We start from the raw sequence: 18414 nt of genomic DNA on the forward strand, positions 1-18414 counted from the left end.
AAGTAGCAAGTGCCATATTAAAAGTTTGTGGTATTAGTCGGCCAGGGTCGGAATTCAAACTGCAAACCTCCCGGACTCAGAGTACAATGCCACGGAATATGGTGGATTGGTTAACTGTCCTCCCAATGGAGAGGGAGGAAGAGGGGAAAATCAGCTGACTGCAATAAGTATATGGTTAGGTCTGAATCAATTTCAATGGTGAGGCAAAAATGACACGTACACCTATTGACTTAATCGCAAGCAGCGACAGTGCATTCAGAAAGTATTCAGACCCCTTCACTTTTTTCACATTTTGTTATGTTGCAGCCTTATGCTGAAATCGTTTAAATTCATTTTTTCCCTCATCAATCTACACTCAATACCCCATAATGACAAAGAGAAAACAGGATTTTAGAAAGTTTTGCAAATTTCTTGAAAAGAAAAAACTGAAATATCACATTGACATGAGTATTCAGACCCTTCGCTATGACACTTGAAATTTACCTCAGGTGCCTCCCATTTCTCTTGATCATCTTTGAGATGTTTCTACACCTTGATTTGAGTCCACCTGTGGTAAATTCAATTGATTGGACATGCTTTGGAAAGGCACACACCTGTCTATATAAGGTCTCACAGCTGACGATGCATATCAGAGCAAAAACCAAGCCATGAGGTCGAAGGAACTGCCTGCAGAGCTCAGAGACAGGATTGTGTCGAGGCACAGATCTGGGGAAGCCTACAAAAAAAATTTCAGCGACATTGAAGGTTCTCAAGAGCACAATGGCCTCCATAATTCTTAAATGGAAGAAGTCTGGAACAACCAGGACTCTTCCTCGAGCTGCCCACCCCCCCCCCCCCCCCGGCCAAACTGAGCAATCGGGGGAGAAGGGCCTTGGTAAGAGAGGTGACCAAGAACCCGATGGTCACTATGGCTGAGCTCCAGAGATCCTGTATGGTGATGGGAGAAACTTCCAGAAGGACAACCATCAATGCAACACTCCACCGATCTGGGCTTTATGGCAGAGTGGCCAGATGGAAGCCTCTCCTCAGTGAAAGACACATGAAAGCTAGCTTGGAGTTTGCAAAAAAGCACCTAAAGGACTTTCAAACTGTGAGAAACAAGATTCTGTGGTCTGATGAAACCAAGATTGAACTGTTTGGCTTCCATCTGGCCACTCTGCCATAAAGCCCAGATCGGTGGAGTGTTGCAGTGATGGTTGTCCTTCTGGAAGTTTCTCCCATCTCCATACAGGATCTCTGGAGCTCAGCCATAGTGACCATTGGGTTCTTGGTCACCTCTCTTACCATGGCCCTTCTCCTCTGATTGCTCAGTTTGGGCGGGCGGCCAGCTCTAGGAAGAGTCCTGGTTGTTCCAAACTTCTTCCATTTAAGAATTATGGAGGCCATTGTGCTCTTGGGAACCTTCAATGCCGCTGAAATTTTTTTTGTCGGCTTCCCCAGATCTGTGCCTCGACACAATCCTGTCTCTGAGCTCTGCAGGCAGTTCCTTCGACCTCATGGCTTGGTTTTTGCTCTGATATGCATCGTCAGCTGTGAGACCTTATATAGACAGGTGTGTGCCTTTCTAAATCGTGCCCAATCAATTGAATTTACCACAGGTGGACTCCAATCAAGGTGTAGAAACATCTCAAAGATGATCAAGAGAAATGGGAGGCACCTGAGGTAAATTTCAAGTGTCATAGCGAAGGGTCTGAATACTCATGTCAATGTGATATTTCAGTTTTTTCTTTTTAAGAAATTTGCAAAACTTTCTAAATTCCTGTTTTCTCTTTGTCATTATGGGGTATTGAGTGTAGATTGACGAGGGAAAAAATGACTTTAAACGATTTCAGCACAAGGCTGCAACATAACACAATGTGAAAAAAGTGAAGGGGTCTGAATACTTTCTGAATGCACTGTATATTGGAAACCCAGCGAAAAGTTTTCTACATTCATACACGAATGCTCAACAATTGATTTAAAACCCATTTTACCTTTCACGTTAGCGTTACCATAGCAGAAATCTCTTACGACCATCTCACAAATTCTTAACATACAACATTAGGGTTTCTCAGTATGCTTGCAGCAAAACTTTGGGACACCAACCATATCGATTTAATCAATCTCAACCACTTGAAGCTATATGTCTTACCATCAGTTCAATGCAGTGATGTGATCCTCCCACTCCGTTGGGAGGATAGTTAACCCTGGGCACATATGATGCCTACACTGTCATGGGTAGAGGGTGAAAAATCAGAACTGGGACTTCCCTACTAAGCACGATAGTGGTTGGTGGTGCCTTTAATTTTGAATATAGATGAATTATTTTAATTTCCTTCCATACATACATGTATTTTTACCTGTGACATGTCGCAAGTAGAGTACCTATATAAAGAGAGTAGCGACATAGGGGGACCAGACATTTAGGGTCACGTGACTCCAGGTGCCATTTTGTTTCACACGCGATCGCGTATCAATCAACGCCGTACACAGCTTAAAACGAATTAGTACTGAAAGTTTGGTGATCAAAAAATCTGATAAAATGACGGGATGTTGCGCCTTTGGATGCAGCAATAAATCGGAGAATGGTGTACAAGATGTATAGGTTCCCTGCAAATCCACAAAGACGGAAAGTATGGGAGAACAAAGTGAGCAGAGTGAGATGGAAACCAACTTCGTCATCGTGTTTGTGCGAGGTAAGCAGTGGTGATATCGGTCCCATGTATTCATATTGGCGTATGTATCGGTTCGCACGAAAAGGGAGGAGCTTAATCGTATGACGTCATGAAAAAACGCGATGACGCAGCCTCGCAGAACAAGAGCGGAATCTCCATCCAGTTCCAGCGGTGTGTGTGTGTGTGTATATGTGTGTGTGTGTATGTGTATATGTGTGTGGGTGTATATATGTGTACGTGTGTGTGTACGTGTGTGTGTGTGTGTGTGTGTGTGTGTGTGTGTGTGTGTGTGTGTGTGTGTGTGCATATGTGTGTGTGTATATATGTGTGTGTATATATATGTGTGTATGTGTATATGTGTGTATTTGTATTATTTAATTATTTACCAAGAAGACAATATCTTTTTTTTTCTTCATTTTGCTTATAAAACTCAATGAGACATACTCGATATAATAGTACATTATTTCCAAAAACCCTATTTGTAATCATATTACCCTCAGTCATAAAATGATTTTGCCATGACAATATGTGATCTACCATTGCCTCGACTAAGAATTTTACTTTTCTCGAGCAAACGAACTTGGGGCACCACCTTATGGACCACTCGTTTGTGGCCGAGCACCACCATGGACCCCAATGTTTTGGGGCATGACCTCTTTGTTGGGAGGGGCCAAGGGCCTTGCTCACGGACCACGGTAACGTGGCACCTATGCCCAATAGGTGGACCACAATAGTCGGCCCCTGTTGGCCATAAATAACAACACGGTCAGACAATTTTAAATTTACAAAACAACTGACAAAAGTTTTACATTTTGAACATGCGTAACGGTAAGACGTCCTTAACTCAGAATGTCCAGCCACCAAATTATTATTTGCAAATACTTATTTCAATATTATGAAACCCCCACTAGAACTGTCTTGTTGCTAATGCACTTGTTCCATGATTGAATAATATTTTTTGTCCATGACATGTCATGAAATGACAGAAAATAATCAAGGTTTCTTCAACATACTGGTATGACAACAATTAAGTACAAATTAATTTGTCGACAGACATCGAGAATTATTTCCTTATTATTATTTATATTTTTATTCAAATTGCTTTTGTCTTTGTAACTTTTGCAGCCGAGGCTGACTTACATTACCAATTACAACTAAGTTGAAAACCTGCCAAAAAAAAATGTAAATCTAAGCAGAGTCACTCTTCACTCTGAGTAAAGAGTAAAAAGGCAAAGCAATGATCAAAACAGTTTTCCTCCTAATCTGATGTCTTTTGCTACAGTATTACAGTAATTCATGTGCCATTTATTGAACTTGAAGCCGTTGTTGAGCTTGATGTAGCTCTTCCATGAGGCCACAGTGGCCAAACAAGAATTTGGACATAGTCAATATCAATTTTACTAATAAATCATCCAGATAGGGCTATGTCGTCAAAATTTTCCAATTTTATATGTTGTGTCATTGTCAGTTGTATGCATGAGCAGACTGCGAATGCGTGCATATGTATGGGTGTGTCGATTTTCGATGTTGGGTGTGCATGAGCAAGCCATACATGTTGATTGCCCCCCCCCCCCCCCCACCCCTTGTAGCGGTGGTTTGGGTGGATGCCAGGTTAGCTTGAATATGGATATTTATCCCCCTCCCCATTTCCATATCCGAAAAAAAATGAGTGAATGAATAAATAAAAAGATAGAATGAATACATGAATGAGAAATTATTGTCAGAAGACTGATAAAGGTCTAATACAATTGCACTGTTAAAAGATGACAAACATCACTCTTGCATCAGTTTGGAACAAGAAATGATGCCACATTTTGAACTTTGTTGATCACAATTAAAACCAAAGATTCATGAATAATGCACGAGAGAGAGAGGAGAGAGGAGAGGGAGGAGAGAGGAGAGAGAGGAGAGAGAGGAGAGAGAGGAGAGAGAGGAGAGAGAGGAGAGAGAGGATAATGAGTTGCATAAAGGGGGGGGGGGGGGAAACGACTTTACCAAACAGCCAAGGTTTGGACCATGTAGATATTAGTTCACTGGCGGTGCGGCAAGCGCTCGCGCCGCGCGCTGGCGAGTGAAACAAAATGGCGTCAATGCGGAAGTTGTCGCTACTCTCTTTATGTAGGTACTCTAGTCGCAAGTCTACAAGAGCTCCACATGGTTGTTGTTTTTTTGTTGTGCTTCTTGCTGGGTGTCGATTTTTGAAATGTGCACCCATTGTTCAGACTGATGCCGGACCCCACCTGCATTTGTTGTTTGGCTCCACCCACGATGGCACCTAGACAAAATAATATGGCTGCCATCTTGGTTTTTCTGGTGGGCTTAAGACATCAAGCCTGCAGGCCTATGATTATATACACTGCCCGGGTTTGTTGCGTCAGATTTCCATTGGCTTTGCTTTGGTCGAGTGTTACACACGATGAGGGACTCCAAAAAATGGAATCAATGTCGGTTAAAAATTATTAGTAAAGATTAATCAAAGTGAGGAGTGTACAGAGGAGGCAAAAAATATACATTTTCTGTCACAGTTTGTGACAATAGTGTCGCAGTTTGTCATTATTGTTATGGAAGAAAATACATAAGCACAGGCAGTTTTATGATGCTCTGGAAAAAAAACCAAAAAAAAACCCATTACTATACTGACATCTATCACCAACATATATCACCCTTAGAGCACATCTAATTTACTTACCCTTTTGAAGTTCTACAGGGAAAATGTCCATGCCCTCCAATCGCTTTTCAAGCTCATACTCAGCAGAGGCAGAAATTGGATCAATACTGTCATTGCGACGGTCATAGTCAGCATTGGAAAAGGTGGAACAGACCTAAAGGTACAGTGATAATTGTGGTTATACATATATAGGTAAAGATAAAGGTAAATGTTTTATATTTTTATTTTATTTTTCTATTTCCTTTTATTTTTTTATTATTGGTTATTTTTATATTTTTCTTTTATTTTATATTTTGATATTACATTATCTTATTTTTATATTTCCCTGATGCCCCAAGAAGGGCGAAACCAGGTCGGTAACTGAGTTTTTCATGCACTTGTGACAGTATCTGAATTAACATCTTTATAATGTACTGCGAGATGGCTTTTCCGGAGCTTTGCTGACAATGCGGACATACGTGGTGGTTACGTCATGGCGTTCGCTCATGAGGTTGGAGCACAATTATATATACTAATTTCATTACTCCCAACCGCATCCAGGTTGACTCCATACAGTGAATGGACAACAGAGGTAATGCACTGTGTGGCAGGCAGTGCTTATCACTCCCTGTAAGGTGCAGCAGTAGCTGTATGGGACACCTTACTGGAGATTCCCCACTCACAGTATGAAGTCGATTACTGATTTTATATATATATATATATATATATATATATATATATATCCGGATATAAATGCCAGGTATGTTGACTTTGGATCTGTATGAAGAGTAGAAGAATAATAAGAACCCCTCCTTTAGAGTCTTCATTTGCATCGGGCTGCCGAAGCAGTTTTTCCTTAGCTAGGGGTCACAATCTTAGATAGTCACCACTCCGACGCAGGACACTCGAATGGCTCATTCTTACCTGTAAGCTGATACTCATTTTTAACCAACCTCAGAAGGATGATAGGCTGAGTAAACCCACAGGGTGTTATCGTAACAGCACAACAGAGGCTCAAACTTCGGACCCTAAGATCATTAGCCAACCACCTTAAACGTTAAGCCAACACCAGGCTTTATAAAGAGTAGAGAGATAAAAAAATCTTTTTTTAATAAATCAATATTTCCAAACAGAACTTGTGAATACTGATTAGCTTTTAAAACATCCTTGTTCTACTTGTAACTTAAATACAAGATCGCTCTTCCATGAGCTTAAACTTTGAATGCAAAACAAGCTGCTTGTTCATGAGTCATACACATACATGTGTATATAACTATATAACTGTATATATATATATATATATATATATATATATATATATATATATATATATATATACACACTGGTATATATATTATAAGTTTTTAGGGGGGGTAGTTGAAAGGAGACATTGACCTTTTTATTATGGAGCATTAAAAATTACAAGTAGGCTGATGAAACTTCACAAGGTATTTTGTCAACTTAAAGGCACCAAGATGTTCTTTGGGTAATTCAAAGAGGAAAATCAAAGGACAAGTCTAGACTGGATGGGGGGTGATTTACAACTTCTCAATCCTTCGCCGCTAAAGTAATAGTTGTCATGTTTCCCTCGCGAGGGCGAGAACTATCATGCAGCAAAGTCACGCCCTGAAACAGTACACCAGACCCTCGTCTGCCTATTGTTCGCCTGACTTAATTGTGTATAACAAGTTACTACAGCATTGTGCATTTATAATTTCCTGAGATTTAAGAAATTCCAAATGAATTACAAGGTTAAGTTCACAAACAAATTGCCATAAGCTGTTCGGCCTGTTGCTAGGCCTTGATTTGTTGTTGTTGTTGTTGTTGGGTACCAAGGAACTCTTCAATCCACGATTGTTCATTCTCTGGTATGAATTGATGGGCACAGGACTTTTCACATATTTTAGGTATTCTTCAAGTAATATAATAATAGTTCCTCGGGTAGCATGATTCCAAGAGCTCTGTTGCAATGCCACACGAGTAGTGTTTTGTGGGATATTTTGGTACCCACCTTTAATGAATCATATTAAATTATAAGGAATGAAGGATAGTTTCCACAATCCCAAATGACACCCAGTTATTTTGCAAATTCATGTAAGGTAATATGGCAATTCACCAAAACGAGCTCTTAAACAATGGCAGCGGATGGTTGCATGCGAGGAAGCTGAACATTGTTTACCTATCCCAGACATTTTTGAGAACTTGTTGCACCATTTCAAAACACTCAACTACGTGAAAGACATACATCACCAAATTGAGCCAACAGTCCCCTGAAAATTTCAATGTCGTTTTGATGTTATCCTTCACTGGGAACCTAATGATAACCTCTGCTCCACAGAACATTTGATTATTTTGACTTGTTTCTACCTCGAATGCTTTGACCTTTGGCCAGCGCTAGTCACTTCTTATAAAACTGACACAATGTATAGACAATATCACAGCACAAACCTCGAGTAATGAACTATTATTGATACATATTCCACAATCCTCACTCACACTTCCACAGTCCACGGCTACCTTGAACTACCATCATAAATCCAAGTTATAAAAAAAATATTATGATTCTTCAATATTCTGTACTATTGTACCAAAAGTGTGATATCGAGCACTTTCTTGTTTCTAATGTAACAAGGAGCAGATACTCTAGGTCCTCTGCATTCTGGGTGGTATGTGGAATAGATCTGCGTCATGTGAAAACGAAATCTTGAACGGTTTTTGAAATATCACGTACACAAGGCATGTTACCCATTTGGTTGCCATGGCAACAAAATTCAGCCAATCACAGCCGTGATATAATCAGGTTGACATAAGGGCATGAGGAATAGATATCTGTAATGTGAAAGCCAAACGTTAAACGGTTTTTGAAAAATTGCGTACACAAAAGTACATGGACAGATGATCTGTCGGTCGATCGTACGGAGCTCGTATTAATATCCCCTCAGACTTTGTCGTTGGGGAGGGAGACAAAAAAAATTATACATTGCACTTGACATGTGGCTTATGAGGCCATATTGTCAAGGCCCTTAGGGATATTTTGGTTCAAATTCTTCCAAAAGCATCAAATTTGGCGCAGATGTTGCCCATGCCATACTCTTTCGATTTTTGACGGGCGCCAAGGGCAGTATGATCCGGGGACCATACCGGTCCATCCCGCCATGTCACCTGACCTATGACGTCATAATTAGAATATGCATCCAATCACATGGCGTACTATAAGTGGTCAAAGTTCAAAATGATTCGATCGAAAAATGAAGGCAGGGATCCATTTTTAAGGTTTTCATAAAATCCAATATGGCCGCCAGGTCACATGACCTATGACGTCATATTTATGACATGTATACATGAACCCGGATCATGATCGCACAAAAATGAAACAAGGATATGGCATACAGTTCATAAAACATCAAAATCCATACCTTTGTAATTAGACTGATGAACTGCATATGCCTGAAAATTAGAAAATAGACATGTAAATATTTCCTCTAATTGTCAAAAATAAGGTCAGAGTTCGATTACCCAACCCAGAAACATAAAATGGTGAACCTCGCGTAAATCTTGACAAAAAACTCAAAAACCGACATGTTTGACTCAAAAATGACCTTTAAGATGACCTTGAGGGTTGACCTTGACCTCGAATCATCAAAATAACATCATCATTGGATTCCTCGACCTCGAAAACCCCTGAAAAGTGGTATACATGATTCCAACCCTTTTGGTTATTTAACTGATTTTCCTCTAATCCGGGTGGCGGCCATTTAGTATTTCGCCAATATGGGGCCCCCGGGGGGGGGGGGGCGCCCGTCTTGGCGCCCGTCAAAAATCGAAAGAGTATGGCATGGGCAACATCTGGGCCAAATTTGGTGCTTTTGGAAGAATTTGAACCAAACGGCCCCAAAATATCCCTAAGGGCCCTGACTGATAAAGATGAACCTTTAAACATCAAAACAAGTATTGCTTGAGTACCTGGGCGAACAATCCCAACATGAAACCCAATTTATCAATTTGACGATACAGTGAGTGAAACTGTCAAAGTACAATAAGTATAATTTTGAGAAATAATTATCGATAACTGGATATGCCGTGTTGCTATGACAACGCAAAATACTGTTAGAAAATCATTGCAATAGTTGCTTTACACTTGGTTTTCATGCAAAGTAAGTATCACACACCTGATATGCAAATATCAGTGGCAAGGCCACCACAAGAAAATAAAGGCCCCATAGAGTTTTATTAATTGTACGATTGAATATCAGCAAACTGCAAATATTTGAGGATGTAGATAACAAAAGGTCAGTCTATATTGATGAAGACAGATACAGAAACCTATTAATCATCTGAAGAATATATTCTGTTTATCTCTGGGTTTTTTTCCAAGGAAACATTATAATACCTAAGGAGTTTTTTTGTTTTTTTTTCCAAACATGTCGATACAGATAATTTTAACTGCCATCACAGCATTGGGATCATAAGACCATACGAGGTGGTTATAAAGCATTCAAACCGCAGGTCAGGACAGGATAAGACAAGACGTGCATGGAGCAAGAACGAACATTGCATGAATCAGGCCGTTCTGAAGCAAGCCTTCTGAAATATGGCTTACAATTTATTTCCATAATATTTACTAATACATAATAATATAATTAACAATCCTACCTTGCTATACAATATCGAGGTGCATGAAAGGGTGAGGTGACAGGGTAAAGGTATGTGCTACTTGTGAATGTCTGCAGCTGCAGAGGAACCTGGATAAAAAATTCTCGTATCCAGATTTGGATCTTCACCAAAATGGAAACGATTCGTCCTTGCCATACACAAACGTAGTCCACCATATTTCGTCCAATTCCGTCCATAACTTTTTGAAGTATCGTGCTATATATGGGTTCTAGCCCTACCACTCAATGGTGAAGAATCACTTTTAAAAATTATCAGATCCAGATTCGAATCTTCACCAAAATCCATAATTTCGTCCGCGTCACATACCCAACCTCTCCCCAAATTTTGTCCGAATCTATGTACAACTCTTTGAGATATCCTGTTCATAAACAAAGACAGACAAACAAACAGACAGGGGTGAAAACGTAACCTCCATCCACCTTAGGTAGCAGAAGAAATAAACGATGCTACTTATTTTACAGAGAAACTGTCCCCAATATCAAATTAATGAATCAGAAAACAGTAAAACACTCTTTCCACCACAAAGCATGCACGACCCACTGATCCGGGGCAGCACCAATCAGCTGCAGACATCATCATGGCACGATTCATCTGCCGACGTCAGTGCATGAGTTTCGCATTCTTCTTTCTGCTTGCTTTTGAGATGTTGTTTTTGGCCTCTTCTTTGCAATGTCTTCAGCCTCTTGCCACAATTCAATGGCATTCTCTCAACCAAGTCTAGCTCTGCAAGTCGTTTTCATTTTAACCTTTATTGAATACTAGCTGGGGTACCTGGCATTGCCTGGTGCTGTTCTAATCCTGTTGGCATTTTGAAGAAATCAAATTGTTTTTTTCCTATTTTGTGTGAGGGCCTAAAACACTTCCTTGTACCCACTAAATAATGGGGTCAGGGATAATTTAACATTACCTTTCACTCATATACAAAGGATTAGGCACTAAAGAGCAATAATAATAAAAAATTAAACTTTTTTTTTTGCCTAAAACACTCCCTGGCACTGATGAATCCTCTGAATCTGAAAGTTTGAAGATCTGTTTGGCTATCTCTGAGAAAATGGCGACACAGAGACAAATGGTTCTCTTATAGTATAGATTGTTTATGTATGTTTTCAAGGTCATATCTTAAGGGAGTTATTTTATTTTTTCACTTTTCTCAATTTGACTTGTACTTTTGCTACACCGAGTTCATGATCTGTCCAACAGTCCGCACCTGGCAGAGCATCGACATATTGCACAGTACTTCTCCATCTTTTGTTAAATAGTATGGAGTAATTATCATTTCAATGGTGCCCATCAGGTGACATCCATGTGTACAGTCTATGCTTTGGTTGTTTGAACCATATATTTGGACTTACGATATCATTCTCCACACAGAACTCCAGCATTTTCTGCTCTAGCTTATTTCGGATACAAAGTCTGCGTTTTCCTGTAATCCCTGGTGCTCCTGCTTCTCCAATTTTTACATTCCAGTCTCCCGTAATAATTGAAACATCTCCTTAATACCCTGTCCTACCTGTTCTACCAATTCCTGCAACTTTCCCAAAAAAACAACAAAAAAAAAAAAACACCCACATTATCTTCATCTGTTGCAGAAGTTGGAGAATATAATCTAAATGATGTTGGTGTTCACTGGATGTCCTTTCAACCTGAATGATATTAACCGATCATTGACTGGGATGCATCCCAGTACTGACACTGCCATCTTACTATTGCAAATCACTTCCACTTCATTTATTTTACAGGTTTCTTGACCAGAATAGAACAGGACCATAAAATTCCTTTTCTCGGCAACCGTTGGTCCGATTGACCTGAATTTTCACGATAGTGTGTCGACTTATGTATAATTTAATAGTGATGATTATGATGTCATACATCACGTGGTATGGATGCCATCTTGGAAAAACGTTGAACCTCTATTTCCGAAACTGCTCAATGGAAAAATTTGAAACATGGCTCATCACATACTCCCCATGGGGAATAGGAAATGTTAATGATGTCATAGGTGACTTCATTATGACGTCATAATTGGACAAGTACACCCATAGGAGTAGTTTGACTTCTCTATTTGGGGGGGAGGGGACGGTGGGGGCAGGCTTATATATTAATAATGGGTAGTTACGTCTGACTTCCAAAATATATTAATATTAATATATTATAAATATTAATATTAAAAATGGGTAGTTAGGTCTGCCTTCCAAAATTACCGTTTGTTAGTGTAGTTACAGTGTACATGAAATCACAAATACAGTTTATGTTAATTATATAATCACCCTTGTTTTAGCCTAATTCTTAGCTTGTCCCTTGCACAGCATGAGACGGGGTTTTATAATCACTTCTGTCTGTCTGTGCGTGTGTGTCTGTCTGCATGTGTCTGTCTGTGCGTGTGCCTGTCTGTGCGTGTGTGTGTGTATATATATATATATTTGTGTATGTGTCCGGCCATTACTTTTTACCATTTGAGCCATTATCAAATTTTCACGAAAGTTTTATTATTAGAATATGGAGAAGGCAAATTAATAATTTGTCAAAAGGTCAAAGGTCAAGGTTGCATAAAATTGTCAATTTTCTTCCAATTGACCTGAAATTTGAATAATTTGCATATTTGGTCACTGAAATGGTTTACCAATCAAAAGCTAAAAGCTGATTTTGGTTAGATCTAAAGCTGAAAGGTCAAGGTTGCATAAAATCATCAATTTCCATTTTGTATTTTTTTTTTAACTGTTTGTTATTTTGAGCAGGCAGAAGAAGACGTCTGAATACAAACGGACGGGCTTTGCATTTTCAGATGCTTTGTAGTTTGACATGTTTACAAGCTACCACCAATATTACTATTAGCATTACAACTTCTTGAATTATAAATAAATAAAAAATCGAGTACTTTATGAAACATGTCTCACCAGTGATACACATACATAAACATTGTCTTAATATAAATACTGTTCTTACCTTAATGATTAAAGTATAGGTACAATCGTCTTTCCCTTCGATTGGTGTAAACGTCCACAATGTCCTCTGGAATCAGCTTCATAGTTAAATCGCCTTGTATGTGAAGAAGAGTCAGTGAAGAAATTTTTTCCTCCACCATGGTTGAGCACAAACAGTTTCTAATCAGTCTCATTTCAGAAAAGCTTAGTTCCAAAGTGGCTTAATTTGTGAAAAATCACAAATTTCAAAGTTGTTAATCTGATTTGAAAAAGGATGCAGCCAATCACGTCACCATGCAAATACCGCGATATCTGCCGTGGCTGGAGGAAGAAATCCACCACTTGGGTTCCATTTCGCTTTGTTACTCACGTTTAAATATGGGATGTTTTTATCTTAATTGTAAACTACTGAAAAAGATAAAGGAGGGGCATTGCCCCCTCCATGCCTGCCCCCCCCCCCCAAATCTGCCGGTGAGTACAACACTTGATCCGATTAGTATGAAAAAAAATTCTCTGCAACTGTTAGCCAAAATGACACGAAATTTTCACCGTCGGAGCACCGATTCCTGTATAATTTTATAATGATAATTATGAGGTTATAGGTCAGCTGGTAAGGTGCCATCTTGGAAAAACTGAAAAACATTTCACCTCTATATCTCCAAAAATGCTCCATGGAAAAAAATTGAAACATGGGCACATTATAAAGAACTCCACATGGGGAATAAGTGTTGTTCATGATGACGTCATTGGTCCCTTAATTATGACATAATTCGACGAGTACAACGCTAATCCGATCAGTTTGAAATTTCTTGAGCGTGATCTGCACAATTATATTGGACAATGTAAATTTATGATATCATCAGTCATGTGGTCTGGCAGCCATATTGGATCCAAGCAAAAATCTTTGAAAATCCTCTGAAACCGCTTAACCGATCCATGTGAAACTTTAACTAAGTGATAAACTTCCCATGGGAAATATGGATTGATAAAGATGACATCATTGGTCACGGGTTCTGGCAGCCATAATGGATCAAAGAAAAAAAATATCTAAAAAAAACCAGAAGAGTTGACTTGCACCAAATCCTTCTCAAGACTGCGCAGGGTATGTATTCTATGAATACCATCTAGTTGATTTGGTAATTAAGGACTTGCCAATCGTTTATTACACAGGGGCACTTATGGGGTTATTATACATCCCTGTATTGCATCTCCTTATATTCCTGCCCTTTTGGCTGTCCAATACACCATTATAAATTAATTTGGTATCAGTGTGATTCCAGTGCCCTGATTGCGAATTATATTGACGAGTGTATCCGTTAAAGGATCGATTTGGTTGTGGTAAATAGCACCTAGTACTGAAATGCGCCTGCGTCTGAGCAACCACTGCTCGGGTTGACACTTTGGGCAAGCGGGCACACGGCACTGATCAGCATATCTCCTAACTGGCTCGGGCAATCCGCTTAAGCAAGGCAACAAGGCAAACAGGCCTATGACCGTACTCGGAGCACCCAAATAGGATATGCACATGCACACGCACACAGTTCCATAACTGCCATTACCATCTTGTATTGGAGGCGAAGTGGCGATTGCACATGCACATGATATTCATATTCAGCACCATGTCACTTCGAGGTAGGTAAATTCTTTTTTGGTGTATATTTAATAGCAATTTGATGAAAACTCAACGGTAAATTTATATAATTTGCTCGACTATTTCATGGCTTTATTGACTCAAGGGTCCCATTTATGACCTGAAACCATAGCAATCTGAAAAATATGACACGTGTCAAACATCTCAGCATATCTAGACAGCACATTCCTACAGCTGCCTAGTCATCACCCTTCTAGCAATCTGCCAGTTCCTTAGTTGCCTCAAATATTTCTGTAGATTTACCAAAGACATTATTCTAGTTGCCAACTTTGTTTATTGTTGATGAACATAAGCTGGCCAACTTTGAAGGTTAATTCATTATTCCATTTTCATCCATCACATAATTAGCATCAACCACAATCTAAACAAACAAACTGTCTCACCTTGATTGGTTCTTTACTAAATCGTATTTTATGACCAGGTGATTTTGGTTCTTCTTCTTCTTCTTCTTCAAGGGCAGGTATCTCGATGACAGTACTTTCCCATTGACAGCTGTCACTGTCTTTCATCTCATTGGCACTCTCATATGACTCATCAGATGACTCACCCAACTGTGTGGCGTTTTCAGTCTGGCTTTGGCCTACATCGCTATCCTCAGCAGAGTGCTCCAGGTCATCCTCATTTATATGACTCTCAATTGTCTCATTTGCTTCATCCGATTTTAGTGCAGCTTGGCTTTCAAGGACGTCGTTTACATTTTCTGTGGCAGTGTATGGTAGATCTGGCACACCATCCTTTTGAGATTCCTCAAGCAAATCATCATCAGAGTCATTTTGAATAATCACCAGCTGAGCCTTAAGTACGCCGGAAAGATTGTTCTTTAAAACGCTCTCAGTATGAAAACTGTTTGGACTCAAAGAAGGTGAAGGTAATATTTTCACCGTTTGATGCTGTAGGGTGTTTTCTGTCATTTGATTGTTGTCATCGGCAGTAGTTATAGAATTTATATGAGCAATGGAGTTTTGGTTCAGGGATGTATTGCTTGTCGGATCAGGCATGCTACATGAAGATACTTCGTTGATTTTTGAAAGTACCGAGTAATCAGATGAAAGCTGAATGGGTGAGATCGCTGGTGATACGTGGTCATGGCTATGTCTTTCTGAAGAAGTGAAGCTTACAGATTCAACACTAGGTCTTCTCTGCTTCCATTCCCTAGGGGATATATTTCTCACGGGCTCCTCCATAGTATCGTCATCTAAAAAGTGAGAAAGTCGCGGAGAGATTGGTCCAGAATTCAGTCGTAAACTTCCAATTCCTGGGCTTCTGGGACTGCTTGCCCTCGAGTCTTCATTCTCGCCATTGTTGTTGTGAAGGTCAAGTTGTTGGGCTGAGACCAAATGCATCATTGAAGGAGTGGGTTGACCTTGCTGCTTGGAATCCCGCATTAAAGCACTGGCCGATGGCCAGTTTTTTTTGAGAAACTCGAGGCTAGGTCGTTGCGGAGGAACCGTGTTACTGTGCTCAAACCTGTGTCGCATCTTGGCAAAATGCTCAGTGTAGTCCGGTGTCAGAGATTCGACACAATAATTCGGCTGAAAGCTTATGGAGGTGTCATGCACTACCACAGGCTTTTCTGGGCCTGGCAACACCTGAGTTGTAGTTTCTGGAGTCAGAAATACCGTTGGCTGGGTCCTCATTACATGAGACATTGTGTCGTTTGTGCTCAACGACTCGTGTATCATGTCTCCTTTTTGCTTCAAGTGGTCACTCGCACTTCACGAAGCCTCTATGCTCGGTGAAAGGTTTTCATTCATCTCCTTATTGTATACCCGGTGACAGTGAAAACTTCTGGAACGAAGTTTCTTTTCGATGACCCCAGCTACTGCATTTCCACATCTGAGAGATGCTGGCTGAACTGGGAAAACTCTGTGATAAAATGACAAAAAATGCAAAGTCAAATTAAACAAACAAACATCAATTTAAAACTCACCGCTGGCAAATCACAGGTCAAAATGAATGAGCTGAACACCCGATGTTCATAAAAAGGTCGGGCATTTTTTTTTTATACCTTTTTATTTGCACTACACCTTTACAGGAATTGTATATTTAATATATCTTTACAATACTAGAAGACTGGTGTTGGCTTGAAGGTTAAGGTTGCTGGCCTGAGATCTCAGGGTCCTGCATTGAAGCCTGTCATGTTGTTGAATTAACACCAGGTGGGTCGACTCAGGCTGCCATCCTTCTGAGATTGGCAAAATGAGTACCAGCTTACTGGAATGAATGAACCATTCCGGTATCCTGTGTAGGAGTGGCGACCTATCCAGGATCGTGCCCAATAGCCTAGAAACTGCTTCGGCAGCCATTTGCATCAGAAGATGAAAAAGGAGTGATCTTCTTCTTACAACAATGAAAAAAAATTGGTCGAATAACTGCCCTATAACTTTATATGAGATATAACTCGCAAATAGTGTTTTTATGTTTGTCATTTTAGAAAACAATTCCCTGCCAGGATGATTTTCAAAGTTACTTTGGAGGTACATCGGTATAGTTTTGAAATTTTGACCAATTTGTAAAAACAAAGGTTCTTACCGCATTTGTATTTAACTTTTCTTCAGCCGAGCCTTTTCCTGCACAAATTTTTATTGTTCAGTCCAAAGTTCACAGCTAAGATGGTGTAATGTAAGCCGTGATACCAATAAGGGATCAAATAGGGAAAACAATGCCATTCATGGTCTCATGTACAGTACTGTATTTCTAATGGCTGTTAGATTGTCATAGTATCCTGTTTATATAGTAAACCTTGCTTGGTCCAAACGACATTTTACTTCATTTATATCAATAATTACAGTTTACAGTGTATTTTGGTGTAAGAAGTAGTCACACGATCTATACCTCGGAGTTAGGGTTATCGTATAAAAGGTGATCTAGATCTTTTATTACACCCTGAGAGCAATTAAGCTTTTGCATTCTTATGTTACAGGGTTGTCAAGTTCATGAGGTTATAGTATGTTAAGAAAACAGTAATTTCAGGTATCCTTCTGTACGCACGTCTGTTCAGTCCTGCATGTAATACGATGATGAAAACGCTTTTGCATCTTCAGGTGCATCGGGCTGGCGAAGCGGTTTCCCAAGCTATGGGTACAATCCTGGACGGGTCGCCACTCCAACGCAAGATACTCAAATATCCCATTCATCCCAGTAAGCTGGTACTCATTTTGCCTACCGAGGAAGGATGACAGGCTGAGTCAACCCACCTGGTGTTAATTCAACGGCTTGACAAGGGATTGAGATTGGGACATTGTGGCACCTTAACCTTTAAGCCAACACCTGGCTTCTATGTAATATGTCATTACAACATGTATAAATCGAATACATTAAACAAACACCGGATAACAAGACTAAATGGACAACTGTATATCGTATTTATTATTTAACACTTATGAACCAGGTATATATCCGCACTATAAAACGTAATACCTTCAAACTTACTCGGTTCCGGGGAAATTGCGCAGTTTTCGACACGATAGGAAAAAAACCTGTTTGGCTCGTTCAAAACTGCAATGAATCTGTGAAAGAGTGAAGCACCGATACCTGTTCCTTGTCGCCGTACTCAATGGGCCAAACACGGAAAAGGGAGGTTTACATTTGAACTACATTCCAGCCGGCGTGTGGCCCCGCCCTATCCCGGGAATTGGCTCCGCCCCCTGGGCGTGTTCCATTGCGCACCTTGCCCGCCCGCGAGGATGAAGATGACGTGGGTTCTCATCATCAGATTGCAGTCAGGTGATTTCCTCCTCAACCGTAGGAGGATACCAACACCGCAGTCACAAGCTGAAATGTCGGACAGGTTGCAGGTGTGCATGCATGCGTTGGACGTGCATAGTAATTTGCTTTAATTATATAATATTTCATTAATCTCAGTCG

The 18414-nt window shown here is 40.0% G+C and overlaps 1 protein-coding gene across 9 annotated transcripts in view; it reads right to left on the reverse strand.

The window, feature by feature from the left end:
* The window catches only part of LOC137436893 (neurabin-1), a 74662-nt gene extending 56546 nt beyond the window's left edge, over positions 1 to 18116 (reverse strand). For 7 of the 9 annotated variants that reach the window (XR_010986387.2, XR_013624930.1, XR_013624928.1 and 4 more), the window contains exons 1-3: positions 17980 to 18116; positions 14931 to 16413; positions 5344 to 5476 (exon numbers count right to left, since the gene is read on the reverse strand). Coding sequence is in view for 6 of the 9 variants with exons in the window: in XM_078786491.1 (XP_078642617.1) it covers positions 5344 to 5476; positions 14931 to 16229 (1432 nt within the window). In the remaining 3 variants the exon portion in view is untranslated. Of the gene's footprint in view, positions 1 to 5343; positions 5477 to 14930; positions 16414 to 17967 lie in introns of all 9 variants that reach the window. The other 2 variants (XM_078786497.1, XM_078786501.1) reach the window with 2 other exon arrangements.
* Positions 18117 to 18414: the final 298 nt, after the last annotated feature.

Source organism: Myxine glutinosa, chromosome 1 (assembly GCF_964187855.1).
Source record: "Myxine glutinosa chromosome 1, kmMyxGlut1.1, whole genome shotgun sequence".
Classification (NCBI taxonomy): domain Eukaryota; kingdom Metazoa; phylum Chordata; class Myxini; order Myxiniformes; family Myxinidae; genus Myxine; species Myxine glutinosa.